At 44.4% G+C, this 25,117-nt stretch overlaps 1 protein-coding gene across 3 annotated transcripts in view; it reads left to right on the plus strand.

Moving 5' to 3' along the window:
* Positions 1–25,117, plus strand: part of KLHL18 (kelch like family member 18) — a 54,338-nt gene that overhangs the window by 14,126 nt on the left and 15,095 nt on the right. For all 3 annotated transcript variants that reach the window (XM_045990171.1, XM_045990172.1, XM_045990173.1), the window contains 2 exons: positions 18,351–18,481; positions 20,857–20,997. In XM_045990171.1, coding sequence (XP_045846127.1) covers positions 18,351–18,481; positions 20,857–20,997 — 272 coding nt within the window. The remainder of the gene's footprint in view (positions 1–18,350; positions 18,482–20,856; positions 20,998–25,117) is intronic.

Below are 25,117 nucleotides of genomic sequence, written 5' to 3' on the forward strand. Positions count from 1 at the left end.
GGCTTTAACCCACTGAGCCACCCAGGTGCCCCTTCTTTCTTTTTTTTTTTTTTAAGATTATTTATTTATTTGACAAAGATCACAAGTAGGCAGAGAGGCAGGCAGAGAGAGAGGGAAGCAGGCTCCCTGCTGAGCAGAGAGCCTGATTCAGGGCTTGATCCCAGGGCCCTGGGATCATGACCTGAGCTGAAGGCAGAAGCTTTAACCCACTGAACCACCCAGGCGCCTCATTTTTGTTTTTATTTCATCACACACCTCTCAGAGTGGGTATTGGGAGGATTTCTACAGTAGCCTGGTTTACCATTGTGATGAACTGGGAATCTGCTGCCCATTCAGTTCTGGGGAAGCCTGTTCCTGCCATTCAGAAAGCATACTCTTTGCTGATCCCCTGTCCTTAGATTCTTGCAGAGAAAGCACAGGATCCAAGATCTGAGCTCTTGAGATCCTGCTGAGTGTCTTTTTAATTTAAAAGACCTTTTCATTTCTCTTCTATCATTTAATCTTGAAAAAAAATCTTTTTTCTTTTGAAAAAAAGATTTTCTTAAGGTCAATATAATTCTCCCCGTTTCACAGCAGACAAAGTTGAAACCCAAAGAAACCAGGCTTGTATTTAATTTGAAAGTAAAATTTAATTATTTATTTTGCAAGTTTGCAAATATTTCTCCCAGTTTGTGAATTGTCTTTTAATTCTCTTAACAGGATCTTTCACTGAGCAAAGTTTTTAAATTGTGATTTCGTCTAATTGATCAAATCTTTCTTTATGGACTGTAGTTTTGGTCTCATATCAGAACTCTTCACCATGCCCTGGGTCTTAAAGATTTTGTCCAGTGTTTCTTCTAAAAGTTCTATATATTTTTTTCCCAAGATTTATTTATTATGAGAGAGAGAAAGAGCGTGCATGGGCATGTGTGTGGGTGGAAGAGGGGCAGAGGGAGAGAATCCTCCCGCAGATTCCACACTGAGCACCCAGAGCCTGAGGCAGGCCCCAGTTCCACAACCCTGAGATCATGACTTGAGCCAAGATCAACCTACTGAACCACTCAGGTGCCCCTAAAAACTCTATATTTTTAAGTTTTACATTTAAAAATCTGTGATCCATATTGAGTTAATTTTTATATAAACGGGCATAAGTTGAAGTTCTTTCTTTTGCCTGTGGATATGCAGTGGCTCCAGTCCTATTTACTCAAAGACTTCCCTTTCTTCCATTTGAGGTACAGATGCTTTTGTACCTTTGTCAAAAATCAGTTGGCCATACTCGTGTGGGGCTACTTCTGGGTTCTTGGTTCTGTTCCTCTGGTCAAGGTCTGTATCCCTGCACCAATACCATGCAGTTTTGCATATTCTGGCTGTAGTAAATCTTGAAATGGGGAGACTGATTACTCTCACTTTATTCTTCCATTATACTATTTAATAATAATACATTAATATATAATAATATAATGTATATAATTATATATATAATATAAATGTATAATATTATTACTATTTTACCTTTTAAATCATTTTTAAGTGTATATAATTCGGTTGTCATTATGATGGCAGCAAGCTGGGTCCAGGGACCCAGAGGATGGATGGAAATCCAATGCAAGCCAGCAGGAGGAAAAGCGGAATTTATTGCAGGTATGGAGCAAGTGCAGGTACACATAGAGTGTCTGGGAGACTCGTCTTTGTATGGGGTCTGGGAGTTTTTATTGAAGAAGGTGGTCTGGTGTATGTGTCCCCTCAGGCATCTAGGAACTGGTTGGAACAAGGATGAGGGCTCAGATGCTGTTCCTTGGAGCCATAGGGCCTGGGCGTCTAGATGTCCAGAGCCAAGGTGATCTGAAATGTGCACATGATGGCTTCCGGTCATTCTCACCTGGTCCTTCCTTAAATGTTATCTGTTCTAAAGAAATCATTGGTTCCTTGTCCCTTACTTACATGGAGGACATAAACTATTTGCATTATGCAGCATGTGTAAAGTGGGGTGGGGGTGCAGGTACTAGCAAGAATAGAAGCAGAAAAAGGAGCGAAAAGCAGATTTTTATGGAGTCCTTTAGTTTCCCTGACTCAATTAAATGCATTTGCAATGTTATGTAACCATCACCCACAGTCTATTACAAAACATTTTCATCACCCAAAGCAGAGCCTTATAACCATTGAGCAATAAGTCTCCATCACCCCTTCTCCTGGCCCCTTGTAATCTCTTTTCTATCTCTGATTTTGCCTCTCCTAGACCCTTCCTATAAGTAGAATCCTACAGTATTGGTCTTTTGTGTCTGGTTGATTTCGCTTAGTATTTTTTCAAGGTTCATCCACATTTTAGTATGTATTAGAATTTCATTCCTTTATTTATTTATTTTTTTAAAGATTTTATTTATTTATTTGACAGAGAGAGATCACAAGCAGGCAGAGAGGCAGGCAGAGAGAGAGGAAGGGAAACAGGCTCCCTGCTGAGCAGAGAGCCCAATGCGGGGCTCGATCCCAGGACCCTGAGATCATGACCTGAGCCGAAGGCAGAGGCTTTAACCCACTGAGCCACCCAGGCACCCCAGAATTTCATTCCTTTAAAAAAAAAAAAAAAAAAAAAAAACGCCTAGAGTGCCTGGCTGGCTCATTTGGTAGAGCATGGGACTCTTGATCTTGGGGTCGTGAGTTCAAGTACCATGTTGGGGGTAGAGTTTCCTGAAATTAAAAGAAAAAAAAGCCTCTGGGACACCTAGGTGGCTCAGTGGTTAAGCTGCTGCCTTTGGCTCAGGTCATGATCCCAGGGTCCTGGGATCCAGTCCTGCATCAGGCTCCTTGCTCAGCAGGGAGCCTGTTTTTCCCTCTGCCTGCTCTGCCCGCAGCTCTCCCTGCTTCTTTTCTCTCTCTCTGACAAATAAATAAATAAACTCTTTTTTTAAAAAAAAGAAAGAAAGCCTTTGTTTTTTAGAGTAGTTTTAGGTTCATAGTAAAGTTGAGCGGAAGATGCAGCGATTTCCCATAAAGCCCCTAACCCCACAGCACACACAGCACTCCCCTACTAACAATTCCTGCACCAGTGTGGTACGTTTGTTATAATCAAACTCAGATGAACACATCATTATCACCCAAAACCTAGTTTTCATTAGGGTTCACTCTTAGTGTCATATGTTCTGTGGTTTTTGACCTGTATAATGACATGTAAGCAGCATTATTGTAATATACAGAATAGTTTCACTGCCTTAAAATTCATCTGTTCTTCTCCCTATTCATCCCTCCCTCCCAACAACCCCTGGCAACTGCTGATCTTTCCGTTGTCCCAGATGTTGGAATCATGCAGTATGTAGCCTTTTCAGATTAGTTTCTTTCACTTAGTAATATACGTTTAAAGTTCCTCCATGTCTTTTCATAGCTTGATAGCTCATTTCTTTTTGTGCTTTTTGATGCTCCATTGTCTGGGTTGGCCACAGCTCATTTACCCATTCAGCTCCCAAGGGACATCTTGGTTGCTTTTAACTTTTGGCAATTATGGATACAGCTGCTGTAAACATTCATGTGCAGGTTTTTGTGTGGACATGGGTTTTTAACTCCTTTGGGAAGATCTCAGGGAGCGTGATTGCTAGGTTGTATGGTAAGAATGTGTTGAGTTTCCTAAGAAAATGCTGAACTGTCTTCCAGAGTGGCTATACCATTTTACATTCCCACCAGCAATCAGTGAGAGTTCCCTATGCTCCACATCTTTGTCAGCATTTGATGTTGTCAGTGTTTTGGATTTTGGCCATTTGAATAGATAATCTTGTTTTAATTTGCATTTCCCCATGACATGATATGGAACATCTTTTTATATACTTATTTGCCATTTGTGTATCTTCTTTGCTGAGGTATCTATTAGGCTTTTGCCTATTTTTAAAATTCACTTGTCTTCTTGTTAGGTTTTAAGAGTTCTTTGTATGTTTTGAGTAACAGCCCTTTATCAGATAGGTCTTTTGCAAATATTTTCTCCCTGTCTGTGGCTTATTTTCTCATTCGCTTGATTCCATTCTTTTTTAAGGCTACACATTTTGTATATCCATTCATCTATTGATGGACACCTGGGTTCTTTTCCCCTTTTAGGTATTATGAATAACACTGCTGTGAATATGTGAACACACAAATATCTCTTCAGGACTCTGCTTTCAGTTCTTTTGGTTATATACCTAGGAGCAGAATTGCTGTGTCATATGATTATTCTGTGTTCTCCAACTTTTCTGCAGTGGCTGCACCATTTTATAGTCCCACCAGCAGTGCAAGCAGTGCCCAAGGCTTCGAGTTTCTCCGCATCTTCACCAACACTTGTTATTTTCTGGATTTTATTGTTGCTGTTGTTTTGGTTTGTTTTTTTGCTAATAGCTAGCTATGGTCTGTGTAAAGTGGTATCTTAACTCTAGTTTTGATTTGCATTTCCCTGATGACTGGTTAAACATCTTTTCATGTGCTTACTGGCCATTTGCACTTTATTACTCAAAATTGTTCCACCTATTTTAGTTCCTTTGCCTGAAGAGTCTTGTCTGTATCTATAAAAATAATCTCTCTTTGGTCTTTTTTTTTTTTTTTAAAGATTTTATTTATTTATTTGACAGAGAGAGACCACAAGTAGGCAGAGAGGCAGGCAGAGAGAGTGAGAGGGAAGCAGGCTCCCAGCCGAGCAGAGAGCCCGATGTGGGACTCGATCCCAGGACCCTGAGATCACGACCCGAGCCGAAGGCAGCGGCTTAAACCACTGAGCCACCCAGGCGCCCCAATCTTTCTTTGGTCTTGATAGGAGTTACATCCAATCTGCACAGCAGTTTGAGGAGAAATGACCTCTTTACTGTGTCGAGTGTTCTAATCCTTTAAGCCCTGACTGGTGAGCAGAATGGGGGCCTTGAGGCACCATAAGGGCCCGTTCAGAGCTAAAGCCACCTTTAGATGTAGCCCATCTACTAAAGCCAGGAAGGAGAATACCCCTCTTCTGTTTCCCCCAGGGCTTTCTCTGGACCATGTGCTCAGAACTCTGGCTCCTAATAGCAGAACTACCCTCAGCGAGACCAACCATTTATTGGTTCATGTAATCAAACTGCAGGAAAGACAGTGTCGATGGGGGCCCAGGGACTGAAATGCTGCCAAGACACTTTCCCTCTGTGGACAACATCCTCCTCTCCCTGCAGACTGGTTTTTCATACATAGGCGTGGTGAGTACCTGATGGCTCCTTGCTATCCTGGGGGATTGTCCCTCTTCTTTCTCATTTAAAAAGTCTTGAGGAAATGCCTCATTGGTAGGGCTTAGATCATGTGTTATGTAGTGTGGTTGGAAGGAAGATGGACGATCCCAGGAGGTAAGGAGCACTAGACAGAGCTGACATGAGATGGAGTCTAAAGCTAGTCGTGTTTTTGGAAGATTTTTAGTGGCATGTGTTGAACCACCAGTGTTTTCTATTAACCTTCAAGTAACCTAAAATAGTTCAGTAATGGATCATCATCATTATATTATAGGTAATTGGTAGTTAATGTATTATACATTGTTATAATATAGTTAATAGCTTTACCTATATTACATAGCAATTTAGAGAGATCTATCTGGTTAATGGCAAGTGATAGTAATAGATTATAATAGTAGCCCTCAAGTGTTATTGGAAGATTTACTGTATCTATTTATATATGTAAGAAAAATTTGAAGGACACGGGTAGAAAGTCCTAAGGCCCCTCCCGCTTAATCTTCATTATGCTTTTCTAAATTTAACCAAGAGATCGTGCTGTCCATCTTTACATAACCTCCGGTGAAACTGCCATTCTTCTCCAGGGTTAATTTATTTTCACAGGGAATTGTTGACTTTCTGGGCTGCTATTGAGGATAGAGTTGGTATTTTAATTTCCGTGACTATTTACTGAGCTATGTAAGGGGTGTACAAAACCCTTAATCCCCTCAGGGAGTCTGAAGTCCACCAGAGTGGGTGAGAACAGAAAAATACGGTGCTTGTGACCGAGGCTTGACATCTGCAACAGGGAATAGCCCTACTCGGCTAAATGTCTGAGTCAGATTTTGTTTGCGGGGTGGAGTGCTGGCTTGAGCTGGCTTTGTGCTTGGCGCTTGCTCAGTAAGGTGGGGCGATGGTTGACACCTGAGGTAGGAAAGCGGATGCTTCCAGGCATCTCCACGCAGTTCACCTCTTACATTTCTGATGGACAAGGCTGCTTTATTGCTGAGCCTCATTAGCATTGAAACTCCCTGGGGGTAGGGGTGGGGGCAGAAAGAGAATAATTGTGTAACTATGGTTAAGAAACTGAAGTTCAAAAAAAAAAGACACATTGGTAGAGGGCAGGCTCCTACAGGCCATTAATGGCTCCAGTGTGAGTGGCTCTATTTCAGGCTTAGCTCATTTCCTTTTTAAAAGGAGTATTTTGTATAAGACACTTTATCTCCGTGGTGGAGTCCACAGTTCATACTAGTTCAGCAAGAGGAGTTGTGAATAGCAGCAGATCAGGTGTGATTGGGGGGGGGGTGTCTTAAATAAGTGATCAGCATCTTCTTTCTAGAGAATGTATTTACATCCTTTTCGTAATATGTGTTTCCTGTGACTCTAGAGCAGAGGTCAGCAAACTCTTTCCATGAAGAGGCAGATAGTAAATATTTTTGGTGTGGCAGGCCACCGATCACTGTCACAGCTTCTCAAATTTGCCATGGCAGGGACATGTTTGTGTTCCAATAAAATTTTGTATGTAGACACTGAAATTTGGATTTCATGATTTTTACATGTCATGAAGTATTAGTCTTCTTTTGACTTTTTTTCCCCAAAAAACATATACAAAAATTGAAAACAACACTTAGCTCATGCCACACAAAAACAAGAGGTAGGGGGGCACTTGGGTGGCCCAGTCGTTAAGCGTCTGCCTTTGGTTCAGGTCATGATCCCAGGGTCCTGGGATCAAGCCCCACATCAAGCTCCTTGCTCAGCAGGAAGCCTGATTCTCTCTCTCCCACTCACCCTGCTTGTGTTCCCTCTCTTGCTGTGTCTCTCTCTGTCAAATAAATAAATAAAATCTTAAAAAAAAAAAACAAACCAAAAAACCAAAACAAGAGGTAGGCTGCATTTGGGCAGGTAGACTGTAGTTTGCCAACCCCTTTTCTAAAAGTCTTAAAAGTAACTTCTATAGTTTTAAATTTGAGGACATTTTATTTATTTAATAAACAGTTTTATCGCACTCAATATTGCTGTGCACTGTTTTAAATGCCTTACAGATGTTAGCTAACTTAATCTTCACAATAACCCCATGACAGAGGTACTGTTTAACCCCATTTTGTGGTTGTGTGAATTGAGGCACAGAGAGGTTGACTAAGTGGCCCGTAGTCACACAGCTAGCAAAGAGCAGAATCTAAATTTGAACCCAGGTCATCTAGCTCCAAGGTACTTGCTCTTTGTTTTAAGATTTTATTTGTTTATTTGACAGAGAGAGAACATAAGCAGGGGGAGTGGCAGGCAGAGGGAGAAGCAGGGAGCCCGATATAAGGCTTGATCCCAGAATGCTGGGATCATCACCTGAACCAAAGCAGACACTTAACTGACTGAGCCACCCAGGTGCCCCCAGAGTACTTATTCTCATCTACAATGATATGCTGTCTGTCTTAAAAGATTTATAATTAATGATTTTCAAGGCTAAAGGAATTTTAGAGATTAATCCATCCCTGCTACCTGTCCATTTCATAGACACATTCTCACACACACCAGCTTCATAGCCTTTATGATTCAAATTTGTGTCTCAGTAAAATTATGGATTACCATTATGCACTTTCAGCATCTCTTGTGACTGTCTGAAAGCTTAGTCTTAAATCCCACTTATCCCATGGGTAATCTGTCTGTACAGGCTGGGCACTTAACTGTTCACTTAGTGTTTTATTTATGTTTATTGTGAGATGCTTGAATGTAGGATCAATAGTATCAAAATGTTTTCCATCAAATGGAAATCTATTCTGGGCGTATCTTTTGCTTTCTTTGGGAACACCTGTCTCAGATTACTCCCAACTCAGATTTTGCCCTGCTGCTTTTCCTGCTTGAATAAGCAGCTGGTTGAATCTTGAGTCCCAGCTGCCTGTTGATAGGGAACAGAATTTGTGGTGTCATGCTACACTATCCTTGCTGATCTAACGATACCGCCAAACCAGGGCTGTGAATGGAAATTTCCCTGTCTTTTCAGGGAAGAACATGGAAGCTAGGTGTGCATGCGTGTGCAAGTCAAAACTTAGGTGGACAAAGAGGTGCTCAGGATTCCTGGTTCCTTTTGCTTATAGTCTCAGACTCAACTAACCAGGAGGGCCCTTGGAGAACCTCTGGTACAGAGGTTTCTGTGCCCCAGGGCAGAGTTATTGCCAGGGGCCCTCATATCCACACGTACTCCAGTCTGTTGGCCAGAGAAATGATGCCTTTAAGATGTGTGTATAATTACTTTTTGTATGTATGTAGATGCCATCATGATCAAAAGGAAAAACTTTACCAAATCCATGTTAGACTACTGTTATTAATACAATGACTACTTGTTGAGAAACCTGATCCAGTTAGAGCCCCTTATGAAGAAACGGAGGCTCAGGGGTAAAGGGAAAAGGCTTGCCTGGATGATTACAGAAAGAACAGCTGGCCGGAAGCTGGTGCGATACGTCTGTGCCATATAGCTTGTGGTCTCTGTCTCCCCTGAGATGAGCAGATAAGAGAGATGGGCATGTATTTTGACCTTTAATGCAGTGCTTTCTAATACTGTCTGATAGCCTGGTTGATCACAGCAGCATTTACCAGTATTTATAGTGCTTCTTTTGAGAATCTCTAATTTTTTTTTACTATACTCCTTGCTATACCACCATTAGTAATACTCCTACCTAGTTTTAATCTCTATGAATCTGACTGAACTCGTGAGGATTTCGGTTATTTATATCTTAGTCTCATAGGAGGCTAAATAGGGCTGTGGCTCTCAGCTGGGTGCGAAACAATATTTTTGTTAAATTTCTGCTAAGCACCTGACACGTGCTAGGGTATTTGCATGTGTATCATATATCACTTAATTTAATAAGCCCAGCATTGCAATTAGGAGGCCCCGCTCAGGAAAAGCTAAGTAGCTTCAATCTTCTCCAGAGTCCGTGCGGCTGGTTATTTATTCATCTGTGTCCCATTGTAGAGCACCTCCGTCAGGTTTGTAAATGTGCCCTTGAGTCCTATCCCATTGGTGGCCCAGCTGGGACAAATCAGCACAGATCCATCCCTCCAAACAGGACCCAGGATTGGCAGCAACATCAGCATGGTCTGCACAGGTCTGCACACCTTTTTCCCGCTGGAACTTCAGGAATTTGGGATGACCGTGGTGATTAGGTCAGATGACATTCATAGCAACCATTTTCATACTCCTTTATATTTGATCTTCTTAAAAACTCCTGAGAAGTCAGAGGAATAGGAATGACCTCATAAGTTGGGAAACCAAGGACAGAAGAGACCTGTATGAGGTGACCTGCTGGTATGGGGCTTCTAGCTTCCATGTGCACCACACCGCCTGTCTGGTGGCAGTCTGTACCACCCCAGCTCCCACGTCCTTCTCTTCCTCCAGGCGTCCCCTTGCTTCTCTTCCTTTCTGTACTTTCCTTCTGCTGCCTTGCCATGACATCTTCTTCTAGATGAGCTTTAAATGTTAGAGTTCCTCTTAAACCCTCTTCGGGCTCTGAGCTCTCTCCCTCAGTGACCTCTTCTGGTCTCAACCTGACGACTCCCAAAGGTGTCATTTGAGCCTAGTCTCCCATCTCTCTGTGTGCCCGACGTACCCATCCACTTCCTACACAGTATCTCTGCTTGGATGCCTCCCAGGGGCATGGTGGCATCTTGTCCAAAACTTGACTCGATCTTCTACCCCCAAGCTAGCCCTTCTCTGTCATTTGTGACCTAAGTGAATGGCAACTCCCAGTTCATGCTCTCCCTGCAGAGTGGCCCTGTTGCTTTGGAGACCCTTCCTTAGTACTCTTGCCTGGTTTCCTAATACTCTTAAAGCAAAATGTAGAGTTCTTGAGTACCGTATTTACTTTTCCAGCTTCACATCACATCACTTTCCTTTTCATATCTATCCTTGCATCATGGAGGCCACTTTGATTTTTAACATTTATCGAAGGAATAGTGTGTTCTGTGATTTTTAAAAGCAAGTATAGAGGAGTTGAAGCACATGTGGATTTAAGCTACCCACTTTTTTTTTTTAAGATTTATTTATTTATCTGACAGACAGAGATCACAAGTAGGCAGAGAGGCAGGCAGAGAGAGAGAGAGAAGCAGGCTTCCCGCCGAGCAGAGAGCCCGATGCAGGGCTCGATCCCAGGACGCTGAGATCATGACCTGAGCCGAAGACAGAGGCTTTAACCCACTGAGCCACTCAGGCGCCCCCAGGGGCTTCATAATTAAAAAAATATAAGGAGGAGTCCTATAGGTGAGCAGGAATGCTTCAGTCTCCTCTTCAGACCCTACTGTGCAGAGCCCCTGCTTAGGAAGAGGTTCTGCATCCACTCTTTGTAGAATCCAAGTGGCATGAGTACTGAGTCTTTGCTGCAGTTTTAGTGGAGGCTGTTTGGGCTCTTGGCTGGAATTGTTTGTTTGTTTGTTTGTTTTTCCCCTTGGAAGCAGATTTGGAGGTGTTTATGTACCCAGGAAGTCCTGTGATTGCCCCTAATTTGCTTTGTAGAGGCTAGTCATTGCATATCGTCCCACAGTGGTTAAGTGGCTGGTGCTGATACACACGCTTACAAAGTGGCAGTGTGAGCACGGGCACCAGGTGTCTGCCGTGTGCACAGAGACCTGATACCCTGGTCCAGCCCAGGCAGCTTCCGTATGTGGTCATGAGTTGAACTCGTTTAGCTCAAAGTGTTTCATTATGCCAGATTCACGTCTTTCCTTCTGCCCTAGCTTGGTCTTGGTACCTGACTCTTTCCAATACTTTTTTTTCTTAAGATTTTATTTATTTTTCAGAGAACGAGAGAGAAAGGGAGAGAGCACACAAGCAGGCAGAGTGGCAGACAGAGGCAGAGAGAGAAGCAGGCTCCCTGCCAAGCAAGGAGCCTGATGCGGGACTCGATCCCAGGACCCCGGGATCATGACCTGAACCGAAGGCAGTGGCTCAACCAACTGAGCCACCAAGGCATCCCTCCAATACTTTAAATGTACACTCTGATTCCATTCTAAGGGTAATACTTTTATAACAAGCATTGTCTGAGGGTGGACATAGCAGAATGTGATTAAAGGTAGGGATGTGTTCCAAGTAGTATTGCCCTTTCTGAGCAACTGATTATATGTTGCTCACTAATTATTTTTCTGTAAATCCTGTTGGACCATTTCACATTTCTTTGCCACCTTAGGAATGGAGAAGTGAGGAGATTTGAGGTAACAGTATAATTGCAGATCTATTAGTGGAGAAAGTGGCCTTTGCAGGGGCCTGTGTAATTCAAGATGTTAAAACAGGGAACACATGTGTCCTCCTATTGTAGACCATAATTTACAGTATTTAATCAGTAATAAAAGAATGTTTTTATTTCCCATTTGCTTGGTCCCCTTTTTAGTTTATTTTTTATTTTTCTGTGTTTTTTTAAGATTTAATTATTTATTTCTTTCTTTTGAGAGAGAGAGAGAGAGAATCTCAAAGCAGACTCTGCTTTGATTATGGGGCTTAATCTCACAATCCTGAAATTGCTACCTGGGCCGAAATCAAGAGTCAGATGCTCAACCAACTGTGCCACCTAGGGGCCCCGTCCCTTTTTTAAGTGAACTTTTTACTTGGAGATAATTTGTAGATTCACATGTAGTTATTTGAGATAATAGCAGTGAGAACCTGGGTACCCTTTGCCCAGGTTCCCCCATGGTAATAGCTTACAAAACTGTAGTACAACATCACAACCAGGGTATTGATACTGATTTAATCCACCACTCTTACTCAGATTTCCCCAGCTTTACTTTTATTCACTGGTGTATATGTGTGTATTTAATTCTGTATAATTTTTATCATGTGTAGGTTTTTTATTATTTCAAAAATTTCCCAGTTGGCTGAGAACGAGCTGGGAGGAGGCGTGTTATTTACTGGATCCCTCTCAAGCTTCACTAGTAAACAGCTCAAGCATAAATCCTTCTCTTTCACATAAAAGGCAAGTTATGTAACTTCAAAATCTTGATTTCTTCTTCTACAAAATGAAATTCACAGCAGCTACTTAATGTAGAAGGTTGCCATGAGGACTAAAATGAGAAAAGAATGCATAATGGGTACTTAGCAGAAAGGAACTCAATAAATGATCATCTTTTTTGAGTGACTTTTTAAACTGAGATTATAAATGAGAGTATTTGGGTTTTTAAAATTTTTTTATTTTATTTTATTTTTTAATTTTATTTGTTTATTTGACAGAGATCACAAGTAGGCAGAGAGGCAGGCAGAGAGAGAGAGGAGGAAGCAGGCTCCCTGCTGAGCAGAGAACCCAAGGCGGGGCTCAATCCCAGGACCCTGGGAACATGACCCGAGCAGAAGGCAGAGGCTTTAACCCACTGAGCCACCCAGGTGCCCCAGTATTTGTGTTTGTTTTTTTTTAACTTTTCACAAAAATGTGGTATCCTAGGATGCCCCTTAATAGTTTTGGAACTGGTGAAGGACGTCCTTAAACATTCTTAGATGACAGGTTCTTACTCTTTATAATAAACTCAAATCTGCCCCCCCTATTACATCTAGATCTGCCCTCATCCATGTGATGACCCTTCTGGGGTTTGAGGACAGCTGCTGTATCCCCCTCCCCCATTATGTTTTACAAATGAGCTGTCCTTAACCATTCCTCTTAGACGTAGCTTCTAGACCTTTTCCTACCTTGGTCTCCCTCTTGTAGATAAAGACAAATTTGTTCTTCCCTTTAACAGAACGCAGAATCCAGTTGTAATCTGGCTAGCATATCCCAAGATAGGTCTGCCTTCTCTTTAGTTGAGATTTTTGGGGAAACCAGGTTACCTAGTTTATGCATGCACAGTTTGTTCTTTTGTCTTCTCCTTTCCAGATGAAAAATAAATGCATGTAAATTTAACACAACTAATGAAACGCACATTTTAAGCCCTGTGCCATTAAAATGATAGTAAGAGGGAGAGGAGATGTCAGCAAATGATAGATCAATGGAATGTTGAAGCCAGAAAGTCTGAAGTGTGATGAACTTTGAGGGCCAGAGGAACTGAAAGTGCCTGCTGGGGGAGAAATAAAGAAGAAAAAGGATTTGTAATGCAGAACCCTGGAATAACTCCAAAATTGGAGAAGCAAAATACTGAAAACAGGAAGATTAGTTGAAAGCCTGTGTGAAAAGCAATTAGTTGCCTACAGCTCCTCCCCCACTTTGACAGGAGACAGGAGTTTTAGTCTTCCGTATTGAACCGAGGGCATACCAAGCATAGAAGAGAGGAGATAGACTATGGAGCAAAACTTAAGGGCTTTAAGGCAAAGTCTAAATAGTGAATGGTAGGACCATCCCCCTCTCTCACCCAGTTTCCAGAATACCTACAGGCAGGCACTCCCATGCAAGAGATTGGAAGATCTGTGTCTGATAAGTTTGCCCCAGAGAAAAAGTCCCAAAGATACTGCTTTTAGCAGTCCTCAGTAAAATGGCAGGTTCTTGCTTGATCCCCTGATGTGAAGGCCACAAGTTGATGAGCCTAGCCACCCCCTCAAAAACTTTCAACTTCTGAAAATATGAACAGATAGCCAAGTGTCACAAGGCATTTAAAGCAAGCCACTAGAATAAAAGACAGAGACTAAAACAAATGGGGAAAAAGAACTCAGGGGAAACAGTAAAAGCAGGGAGAAGGAGAAAAAGATGAAAAAATTAACTATAATATCTTGACAAAAACAAATGGGGGGGGGAGGAAACTCAGGAACTCAGGAAACTTGGGAAAAGGAACTCAGAGGAACGTAAAACCAAGGAGGAGGAAGAGAAAAAGAAAAAAAGTATTATCTTGAGAGAGGTTAGAGAAAATATAGCATTCATGAAAGAGGAATAAGTCTTACAATAAAAAGTGGGGGTGGGACACTTTCAAAAAACAAGAAAGACCTCTTGGAAATTAAAAATACCATAGCCTTATAAAAAGCTACAACACAGAATTATTGAAAGATAAAGTTGAAGAATCCCAGGAGATAGACCCAATGAAAGAGGTGGGAAATGGGGAACAGGTGAAAAAATGCAAGATTGTTCCAAGAGGTTTAACACCTGACTCATGGAAATTTCAGAAGAGAAAAAATAGACAATAGGAGGAAATTATCAAAGAAATAGGATGGAAAAGTATTCCCAGAACTAAAATAAAGTCTATAGATTGAGACAGCACAATGAATGAAAGGACACCAAGGTATTACCCTGTGAGAATTCAGAACTCTGAAGATAAAGAGAAAGCACTAGAAACTTCTAGAGAGAACAGTCACATACTAAGTGTTAGTGTTCAAAACGGCATTAAATTGCTCAAAAGCAACAAAGTAGAAGACAGTGGAGTAATGCCTTCAGAATTCTGATATAAAAAAATATCCCCCAACTTAGAATTTTATAGCCAGCTAAACTATCATCCAGGTTGAAGGCTAACAAAGACATTTTCAGACATATTGTGCATATGCCTTATGATTGTGTGGTACAGTAAGAATGTGTGTTTGGAGGACACCCGGGTGGCTCATACAGGTAAACTACTGCCTTTGGCTCAGGTTGTGATCCCCTGCTCAGCGGGGAGCCTGCTCGCCCTCTGCCTCTGCCCCTACCCCCTGCTTGTAGTGCATGCACCTCTCTCTCTCTCTCAAATAAATAAAATCTAAAACAAACAAACAAACAAAAAGCACAAAACAGTTCTTTGAGGGGAAAAAAAAAATATGTATTTGTTTTTTTTTCCTGGTTCCTGGCACAGAGCTTCTAAAACCCTTGGAATTTCCTGAGTGGTAGGGGTGATAAGAACATCTTTTATTATAATATTTGGCCTTTGTTCCCAGTTCCTGATACAAGAGCTTCTAAAACCCTTGGAATTTCCTGAGTGAGAGGTGTGTCCTTTGTTTTTCATAACAAACCTCTTTCAACCACACCTGAGCTTATGCTAATAAGGTGTCTCTCTGTGGACCCCTGGAAAACTTCAGGATAAGGCTGGTTGCCAGAGGGGGCAACCAATGTGATTAGAGGGTTGGAACTTCCAGTCCCACCCTTTGACCTCTGGGGAGCTTCCAGGTTGGTGAACATAGCCACGTGCGGGGAGGGTGGCACACCTCACACCTCAGTTCCACAGGGACAGAAGATCTTGTGCTTCAGACCCTTCTAGACCCTGTCCTCTGTACCTCTTCAGCTGCCTGTTCTTTTGTATCCTTTGTGATAAACCAGTAACAGTAAGTAAACTGTTTTCCCTGAAGTTCATTGAGCCATTTTACCAAATTATCACACCTGAGGAGGGAGTTGTGGGGAACACTCTTATCCCCACCCTTACCCCAACTTTATAGCTGATTGCTCGCTAGTACAAGTGGCTCCGGCTTGCAGTTGGTGTCTGAAGCAGGGGCGGTCTTGTGGGACTGAGCCCTTAACCTGCCCTAACTCCAAGTAGTTCATGCCAGATTCGAATTATAAGGATACCAGTTGGTGTCTGGAGAGTTGGAAAATTGGTTTGTGTCTGTGTGTGGGGGGAGCCCCACATGTTTGGTGTCAGAGTGCTGTGAGTAAAAACAGTTTGTAGGATATGCTCTCTTAGGCAGCTCTGCTAGAATATGCTTTTCATTAGAACAGGGAATAAATCAGGAGGAGGACTCAATGGGCTTCAGGAAATGGGTGCCAGTGTAGGTAGGTGAGGTGAAAGGGATTCCTATAAGGACAGAATTCTGGTAGGGATGACTCCAGGACAACCAGGAACATACTGCTAGGGTACCCAATTAAACATATTAAAAGGAGTTTTACACTTCATTTTTGTCTCCAGAGGAAAAAATTATACAAGAAAAGAAATATAATCATAGCATACATCATGGCTTGGCTACAGATAATATTCACATAGAGCTAATAATGCAACCCTTAATTTAACCAAATGTGGACATAATTATATTGGAAAGACAGAGGGAGTAAGTGGAGTTTTATGTGAAGAGAATGTTGGAACAAAATCCTGATCTTCCATCACAGAAATTAAGTAGCTAATATAATAGTTACCTTTTGCTGTCTAACTAAAAATTACCCCAAAACTTAGTGACTTAAAATAATAAATATTTATTATCTCATAGCTTCGGATTTCAGAAGTAGCTTGCAGTCCGAGTGCCACCTTGGGCTACATTCATCAGAAGGGTTGACTGGAGCTGGAGGGGCCTCTTCTAGGCTCACTCAGATAGCGGTAGGAAGAAGCCTCAGTTCCTTTTCACACAGCTCTCCTCAGGATATGTTGTTATCTGGTTCCCCCCAAGAACGAGTGATCTGGGAGAGACAGTAAAAGAAATGTGCAGTGCCTGTGTATTTATTTACTTATTTTAAAGATTTTATTTACTTATTTGAGAGAGTTTGAAACAGAGACCAAGAGAACACAAGCAGAGGGAAGAGTCAGAGGGAGAAGCAGGCTTCCCACTGAGCAGGGATCCTGATGTGGGGCCCAGTCCCAGGACCCTGGGATCATGACCTGAGCCGAAGGCAGATGCTAAACCAACTGAGCCACCCAGGCGCCCCATGCAGTGCCTTTTATGACCCAGCCACGAATGTAACAAAAAACATTCAAGTGACACCATTGCTTCTGTGTATTCTGTTGGCCGCACTGACCAACCCCGAGACAGTGTGCGAGGGGATCGCCCAATGGGGTGAGTGCCAGGAGGCAGGGATCATTCGGGGCTCTTTGGAGACATGCTACCACAAGTAATAACTAGAAGTGAAAATTCAAGAACTACTATTCTAGGCACATTGCTTAGAAAGGTGGAGATGGGGATGCACGGGTGGCCCAGTCGATTAAGCATCCAGCTCTTGATTTTGGCTCAAGTCATGATCTCAGAGTCATGGGATGAAGCTCCACCCGCCGCAGGGAGTCAGCTTGAGGATTCTCTCCCTCTGCCCCTTTGCCTTCCTCCCCCTGCTTACTCATGCTCACGCTCTCTCTCAAAGAAATAAATAAATCTTATTAAAAAAGAAAAAAAAGAGGAAAGAAAGAAAGGTGGAGATATATACCAGAAGAAAGAGGTGGCCCCTGAGAGCAGGAATCAGGGAAACTGCTGGTTTTAAAAACTTTGTAGAACAACTTTAAGAAATAGTTCTGTGTTTTACTGTAATTTTTTTTTTTAATTATAAAAACCTCCAAAGCACACAGCCATTTCATGTCCCCAACACCAGCAGACGAGCCACTCATGGATTTTGTGAGGAACTCATCGAATCTGAGTCAGTCTTCATCGATCCTTTGGTATTTGAAAGATTGTGTGATCTTGAAGGACAGCTTACAGATAATAAACGGAAAGCGATGAAAACGAGACCTTAGTGACAGGGCCTGACTAGAATCCTTGCGTAAATGTGACTGAGAAGAGCATCAGGTAGTGAGATGCTCTGGCATTTCACTAATGTGGAATCTGTAGGGTGGAGAGAGACTGTTTTGTTCTTTCTGAAGACTAGAAAGTTCTTAAGTGGAAATGTTCACGTGGCTGGAAGCTATAAATGGCAAAGCCTTTTGGCAGATAGTTGGAAAGCACATTATGGGACTCCCCAGGCTAAGGATGTGTCTGTTGGGAGGGTTCGATACAAGTTGGAGGGAGTCTCCCTCTGTTCCCGTGTGGCCGGAGACCTGTGGACTGTGCGGGGCACCAGTAGTACCAGTCATTTGAGCTGCTTGCTGCTGGGGCCATTTTCCTAAGAGGAACTCTGGCCCCCTTGTAGCAGCCCACAGCCCGGTTGTTGCCCCCGGGCCCCCCAACACTTGTGCCCACCATGCCCGCTCTGTCCTTCAGTGCCCCTATTCAAGTCTTGTTTCTTCTTATCTCTTCCTGTCACTGTGTATTTACTCTTCTGGAGGAGCCTACTGTCAGGAGTTCCCGGGTTCTTGGACAGTTTGTCTCCTCCATCGGCCTTTAATAAAACTGGGATCGGGATCACGTGTTAGAGACGTCAGGTCTCTGAGTTGGTGGGGAGTCAGGAACAGGGCAGTGAGACTGCATATAAGTAAAAACTAGCACTGGAAGCATTTGGGCTTCCATTTTTTTAAAAAACCATTTTAATGCCCATGAAACTGTGTTGTTTACATTCTTCCCCTGCCGCCGAGTATGTGGAACTGATAAGCTCAGCTGTCATGTACCGGGATGCCGCTGGTGCCATTGCAACAGGCAGAACCTTAAGCCAGGGAAGGGGCCGGTCGGGTTTTGTATTTGCATTCCTTAGCATCTCTCTTTGTATTTCCCTTTGCCCACAGATTGGAGACCACAAATTCAGTGCCCACCGGATCGTCCTAGCAGCCTCTATCCCGTACTTCCACGCTATGTTTACAAATGACATGATGGAGTGCAAGCAGGATGAGATTGTAATGCAAGGAATGGACCCCAGGTACTCAATTTCTCCAATGGGTCTCTCGGTCTTCAGGTTCCCAGGCGCAGCTTCAGCCCCGTGCATGGTGCCATTGGTGGGCCCATGGTGGGCCATAGCACTGTTAGAGCGACACATTTAATAGGAACTAGCACCAAGATATTTTTTTATAACAAGGACTGGGTACAAGGGTGGTGAAATGTTATCCTTTGTCCTTTTCTGTGCTAAGCGTTACAGCTGACAAAATGGTTTTCCAAACAAGGGTCTTTATTCTGTATTCTCCCCAGCAGTCTCGAACAGTGTTGGCCATTAGAACTTCTGGCACTGATGGGAATGTCGTATTTTTACTCTCCAGAATGGTGACCACCATATGTAGCTATATGTAGCTACTGAACACTTGAATTTTAACTAGTGGGATTAAGGAACTGATTTTACTTAATTTTAATTAACTTTAGCATAATTTGGAATTGCCACGTGTGACTCGTAGCTGTTATATGGGACAACACAGATTCAGAAAATGGCAAAATCGTGGTTATTGGATGGTTGAGAAAATTGAAGCCCAAAGAGGGCAAGCGCAAAAGTTATCCCATCTAACTGCCTTTCAGTGTCCAAGACAGCCTTCCCTAGCAGGCAGTTCCAGGCCCCAAATGTCAGTGCTGCCAAGACTGAGATGGTCTGCCCTAGATGAATTGTAGGGGCAGGAGGCAATACCATAACTGCTGAAATCATGTCATTCAGACACTTACTTAACATTGTCCTGACATGTAAAGTCACTTACTAATGGACGCTCTTCGTGGAAATACCTTCCTCATTACTGTATGAAGACTTTATATAAACATATTCCATAATATGCCTTTTGGGGCCTTGAAAGGGAGAGGGATGTTTATGTGACTGATTCCGTGTTTGATTTTGCGGCAAGTCTACGAACTGAGGCTGTATGTTTATAACCTACGCTGTATCCAAGGGTCCGCTGTACACCTACTTACGTGCATGGCACTGTTCAGAGGTCTGGGAATGCAGTAGCCAACGAGACATCCAGGGTGACTCAGGGCAATGACATTCTTGTTGGAGGAGAAACAATAAAGCAATGATTCTGTGACGTCAGCCAGTAACCTATCATTTGTTTCCGACCTTCGTAATCTCACCGTGGTGGGAACTAGGGGTGAAGGAGCCGGGAAACTGTAGTAACCTCTGGATGATTGCAGTGATCTGCCCCTGCATGTGGAGAGGTTTTATATCCCCACTGCAAGGCAGAAATCTCAGGCCAGCTACTTCTAAGGAAAGACACAGAAGTAGGTCTGCAAGGACACTTGTGCGCTCTCTTCTCTGAGGTCTGTGTCTGAAGGAGCTGTGCTCAGCGTCTATGCACAGTCCAAGTGCTTCATTTTTCAGAGGTAGACTGAGCACCTGTCTTATGTGTGGCTGTAAGCACTGAGCTGTAGCATGGAGAAAACAGTGCCTCTAAGTGTGCCAGCCTTCTAGTCGTGGGGATCGGGCCATAACCATAACCACACACATGCATGATAGGGCTGGCAAATGAGACCAGGGCGAGAAAAGTAAAGTGAATGATTGTGGGGGGTCTGTGCTATTCCAGGGTGATCAGGGAAGGCCTCTGTGATGAGGTGACATTTGAGCCGAGACCTTAATTGAAGTGAGGGAGTGAGCCGTCTGGTGACAGAGCCCTCCAGAAGGAGCAGACAGTACAGAGGCCCTGCGGTGAGAATGTATTTGGCATGTTGGGATAGAATGAGGGCTAGGAGTGGAAGGCGTTGAGGTCAGAGCCGGAGAGGGTCCAGACCACATACAGCCCTGAGACGGAACTGGGAATTCTTTCCCAGTGGGAATTGAAAGGCAGAAAAATTTGTCGGCCTCTCATTCTGGAAATGTATCCCAAAGAAATAATGAAAACACTATTTATGACAGCAGTAAGAAGTTATTAGCTATGAGGCCTACCAGTAAAGGAAATAAATTACGGCGTGTTTACATGTTGAAGTACTATATAGCAGCCACTAAAAATGATAAATGTGAAGACAGTGTAGCAGCATGGGAAAGGACTCAATAAGTATTATGTGATTATATTCGTACATTTGTGCATGCAGGCAAGTAGGCACTGAAAATGAACCCAAGAAAGTAACCACTGTTGACTCATTCAGTAGTGAGATTGTGGGTACTTGCTTTCTCATTTTAGAATTTTCTGTAATAAGATTATTTGGGCAATGAAGACAGCTGAAGAAGTAGAATGAGTCTTCGGCTCTGGGGAAGTCATTATTCCTGTCAGATTCTCAAAGGGCCTGGGCTAAATGGATGTCGGAGTGGGGCCCACACATTCCCCAGGTAGGCGTGTCAGCTCGGCGAGGGCTAGAGTCTCTGAAGCGGCTCTCTCCTCCTTTCTCTAGCGCCCTGGAGGCTCTGATCAACTTTGCCTACAACGGCCACCTTGCCATTGACCAGCAGAACGTTCAGTCTTTGCTGATGGGCGCGAGCTTCCTGCAGCTGCAGAGCATCAAGGACGCCTGCTGCACATTCCTCCGAGAACGGTGAGGCCCCGGACCCGGCCCACGGCGGGGAGCGCGCCCGGGTCAGTCCTGGAAGCCCCTGCCAATCCGCTCCGTGAGGGAGTGAGCCTGCGAGTTGACTCTTCAGATCGCAGCCGAGCGGTGCCTGGTTCTTTAGGGTGAACCTTTGAGGAACATATTTATGGATCCCTGCCTCTGCCCTCTCCTGGCCTGACATGTACCTCTTCTTCTGGTCCTCCGGTCTGACCAGCTGCGGACTTAGCTGGCTGTTCTCACCAAACCGACGGAGTCCGTGCTACTCACTCTTCCATAGCCCATCTCCTTCTTTGTGTGGCTCCTTTCCCCTCCTTGAATATCTTGACTTCTTCTTCCTTCAGCTCTTTAGGGGGGCACCCAAATTTCACCTTCTGGAACTCTCTGTCCCCCTAAGTCTTCTGGAAGCAGTCACTGTGTGCTCTCTTAGGGTAAGGACCATGGAGTATATCTCTACCTAGGTCCAGCATTCGGCAGTGCCCCTTGATGACTGAGCTGATAAGAAAGCTCTTTTTCCCCCTGAAGAGGGGGAGCTCTTAGCCATAAGGTCAAAGCTGACCCTTAATCACTAGAGACTTGGGGGTGCAGGGTAGTGCTGGACTTCACACAGTCTCTGTCTGTGGTGCTCTCTGAGGCCCGGCCTCCACCTGAGCTACTGTGATCACAAGGTCCCTGACCTGAAGACCAGCATTTTTCTTGTCTCAGATCTGCCCTCCTGAACTTCATTTCCTTTTAGAGCTGATGTCTCCCTCTTCCGGTCCGGCTCCACCAGTCCAGCTCCCTCATCAGCTCTGTGGACCCCACCTGCTGTCCCTATCCTGCCCCCGTGGTGCTCATGGACATCATTGAGCATGGCTGTGTGTGCAGCTAGTCTTAGTAACCATGGGTATGATGCTTAGCACACGGGGCACTCTCTGCTGGGTGCAGGGTGAGTGGTTTCATCATGAGGTAGGTAGTCCTGTTTCAGGTTTTATAGATGAGACCACATAAAGACAGCATAGCCCCAGAGCCTGGCTTGACCCTGTGCTGGGACGGCTTCTGGGTCAGGCTGGAGGATGCGTGTGGGGGTGTGAGGCACCCTGGCTCTCCTACTCACTCGTGAGCTGCTTAAGGATACAGGCCAGTCTTGGTTTATCTCTCTGTCCCCACAGAGCTCAGAATGATTAAGTAGGCATTCTGGAAAGGATGAAGTTGGCTACTCTCACAAGGGGACAATAGCTCCACCTAGGGGCTTTCGAGGTCATCATTCAACACTGGACCCAGCTTTTGTTGCAAAGCAGTGTCACCCAAAACGTGCTTAGAAAAGTGATTTTTAGACCAGTTGAATTTTTAGATGCATCAGTGACATTTTAGGAAGACGCACTTAAGCACAAAGCCTGACATTATGAGTCTGTCCTTGACATTTTCCCATTCAGCCCTGCAAGATCCCTTCTGAAGCCTCACTTCACACCTTATTCCTGTCTTCATTCCTTCCCACAGGCCCCAGAGATTTGACCTGCTTTCTGTTTTCCTTCCAGTAGTTACCATCACTGCCTCTGTTCCTTGGGGTGGTTCTCCCTGAGCCCTGCTGTAGAGTGTGTTAAGGCCTCCCCCACCTGTCCCCATCCCATGTATCCATATTCAAAGACAAGCATGTGCGCCCTTCATTGGCAAGCTGTGGTTACTAATGACTTGAGAGAAACTGTTCTGAGCAATAGTGGGAAAGACAGGATTTCCCAGAGCACAGAGAAGCTGTAAAACTGTCAGAGTTTTCCATGAGGTTGGAGTTGATTTTTTTTTTCTTGTGGCCCCTTTCCAAGCGTTCAGATGTATGGGCCTCCGTGTTTTTAGGGGAGCACTGGAGCTGTGTATTCTCCAAAACTCTTCTCTCAGAACTGAATCAGAACCTCGGATGCATCAGTGAACCAAGCCAGTAACTTTCTTTTTTTTTTTTTTTTTTAAGATTTTATTTATTTATTTGACAGAGAGAGATCACAAGTAGGCAGAGAGGCAGGCAGAGAGAGAGAGAGGAGGAAGCAGGCTCCCTGCCAAGCAGAGAGCCCGATGCGGGCTTCGATCCCAGGACCCTGGGATCATGACCTGAGCCGAAGGCAGAGGCTTCAACCCACTGAGCCACCCAGGCGCCCCAAGCCAGTAACTTTCTTAATTCAGGTCACTGCTTCCTGCCTCTGATAAAGCATCACCTCTTACTGCTGACAAAGTCAAGCTGTGCTTCAAGGAAGGTGGTGGCTGGTTGTGAGGTGGCTAATGAAAGGTGTGGGTCTGTCTCTGCCCTTGGGGTTCATTTTCCCTCTTCTCTTCCTCCTGCTCCTGAATGGGGCCCTCTCCTCCGTGGCAGCTCTCCCTCCTCCTTCCCCACCAGCTGCCTCACCAGCAGGCTTCTCACATCCCATCGACATGAAAGCCCAGTTCAGTTGAACATGTGTTTTGCTCTCCTTATTAGGCCAAGCCAGTCAGAGAGCCAAAGGCGAGGTACAGGAGTCCTAACCTGAGAGGGAGCACATGGAAATGTGCGCCAGGCATCTGTGTTGGCCATCTTTCCCCACGGCCCTGGACTCTAGCCAGTTCCCAGTCCATTTCACTGAAGCCTCCTCTTGAGCTGATGTCTCTGTGGTTGGGGTGAGTGGAGCACGTGGCATAGAGGCCCAGGGAAGGTGGAGACTCACATCAGCCTTATGTGTGTAAAGGCCTTTAACCAAGTCTCATTCCATCCCTGTAAGTGCTCCAGGAGAAAGGCGGTATTTGATGACTGAGCTGACCTTCTGACCTTGAGCCCTGTGTTCCTCACTGGCTCTGTGGCCTTGCCTAGGTGTTAGTGAGTGCCCAGCTTCCTGGCCTTTGTGGAAATGCACACAGATTTCCAAAGCACTGGACAAAACCAGTTCAGGCTGGAAGGGAAGCAACAGCTTGTGGAATTTAGATTATCCCAAAGGCAGGCTCCTGAGAGACTCTGCCCTTCAGAGACTCTGCAGCCCGGGGACAGTGGTAACTGTTGACTAGTGAATATAACTCTGCCTCTTATTTTAAACAGTGTGGCGGGGTGAGGCAGCTGGGTGGCTCAGTCAGTTAAGTGACTGCCTTCAGGCTCGGGTCGTGATCTTGACGTCCTGGGATCAAGCCCCACATCAGGCTCTCTGCTTTTGGGAAGTCTGCTTCTCCCTCTCCCTCTCCCTGCCACTCCCCCTTCTTGTGCTAGCATGCTCTCTCTCTCTCTCTCTGTGTCAAATACATAAAAGCTTTAACAATAAAGAAACAAACATCATGGCAGGGGAAGAAAGCAAGCAGTCTAATAAAGAAAACCTGGGCAACTTCCATCTGATAAACACCCTCTCCCTCCACAGATTATCAGTCACAAAGTCAAAACAAGAAAACCCCATCCTCAGGGTCTCCCACTGTCACCAAAATTTCAGAACCAATTTGGGTGCATTTAAGATTTTGTCAGATGCAATAGTAGTAAGAAAAACAACCACGATAAAAAAGTAAGACAGTAGCTGACTTTACGCCAGGCACCATGCTGAGTGCTTCTGCCACATTCTTGCTTAAGCGTGCCCACAGGGGTGGGAGCTGGCTAGCTGTTGTCCTTACCTTTTTCCAGGTGAGGCTGTTATGGACACTTGAGCCCTCCATGTCACCTGGTGGGACGCAGGGCCCGAAGGTACCCAGATAGCCCCAGCGAGGGCAGGTCTGCCTCCAAGTCGTGGGAACGGATACGGGGTTCAGTCCGCACCACTGCTTGCTTGGAGAGGGCTGGGAGCACATTCTTAGTTTCTCTGAGCCTCAGTTTTCCATCTAAAAATGGAAATAATGATTGCTCTGTAGCGCTGTTGAAAAATTCTGGCTGGAGAAGTTAACGGGTGCACTGATGGTGCTGAGCGAGTGGTAGCTGCCGCCGTCATTCCTGGGTGTCCTGTTGACCCATAGAGTTTCTTGCCGTTGACAGGAGATGGAATGTAAGGATCTTGATGTTAGAGAAGTCATCTCTCTGCATGGTTTAATCTCTTATTCTAGGGGTACGTGGGTGGCTCAGTAGGTTAAGTGGCTGCCTTCAGCTCAGGTCATGATCCCTGAGTCTTGGGATCGAGCCCCGTATCAGGCTCCCTGCTCAGCA

This window comes from Meles meles, chromosome 20, assembly GCF_922984935.1.
Source record: "Meles meles chromosome 20, mMelMel3.1 paternal haplotype, whole genome shotgun sequence".
Classification (NCBI taxonomy): domain Eukaryota; kingdom Metazoa; phylum Chordata; class Mammalia; order Carnivora; family Mustelidae; genus Meles; species Meles meles.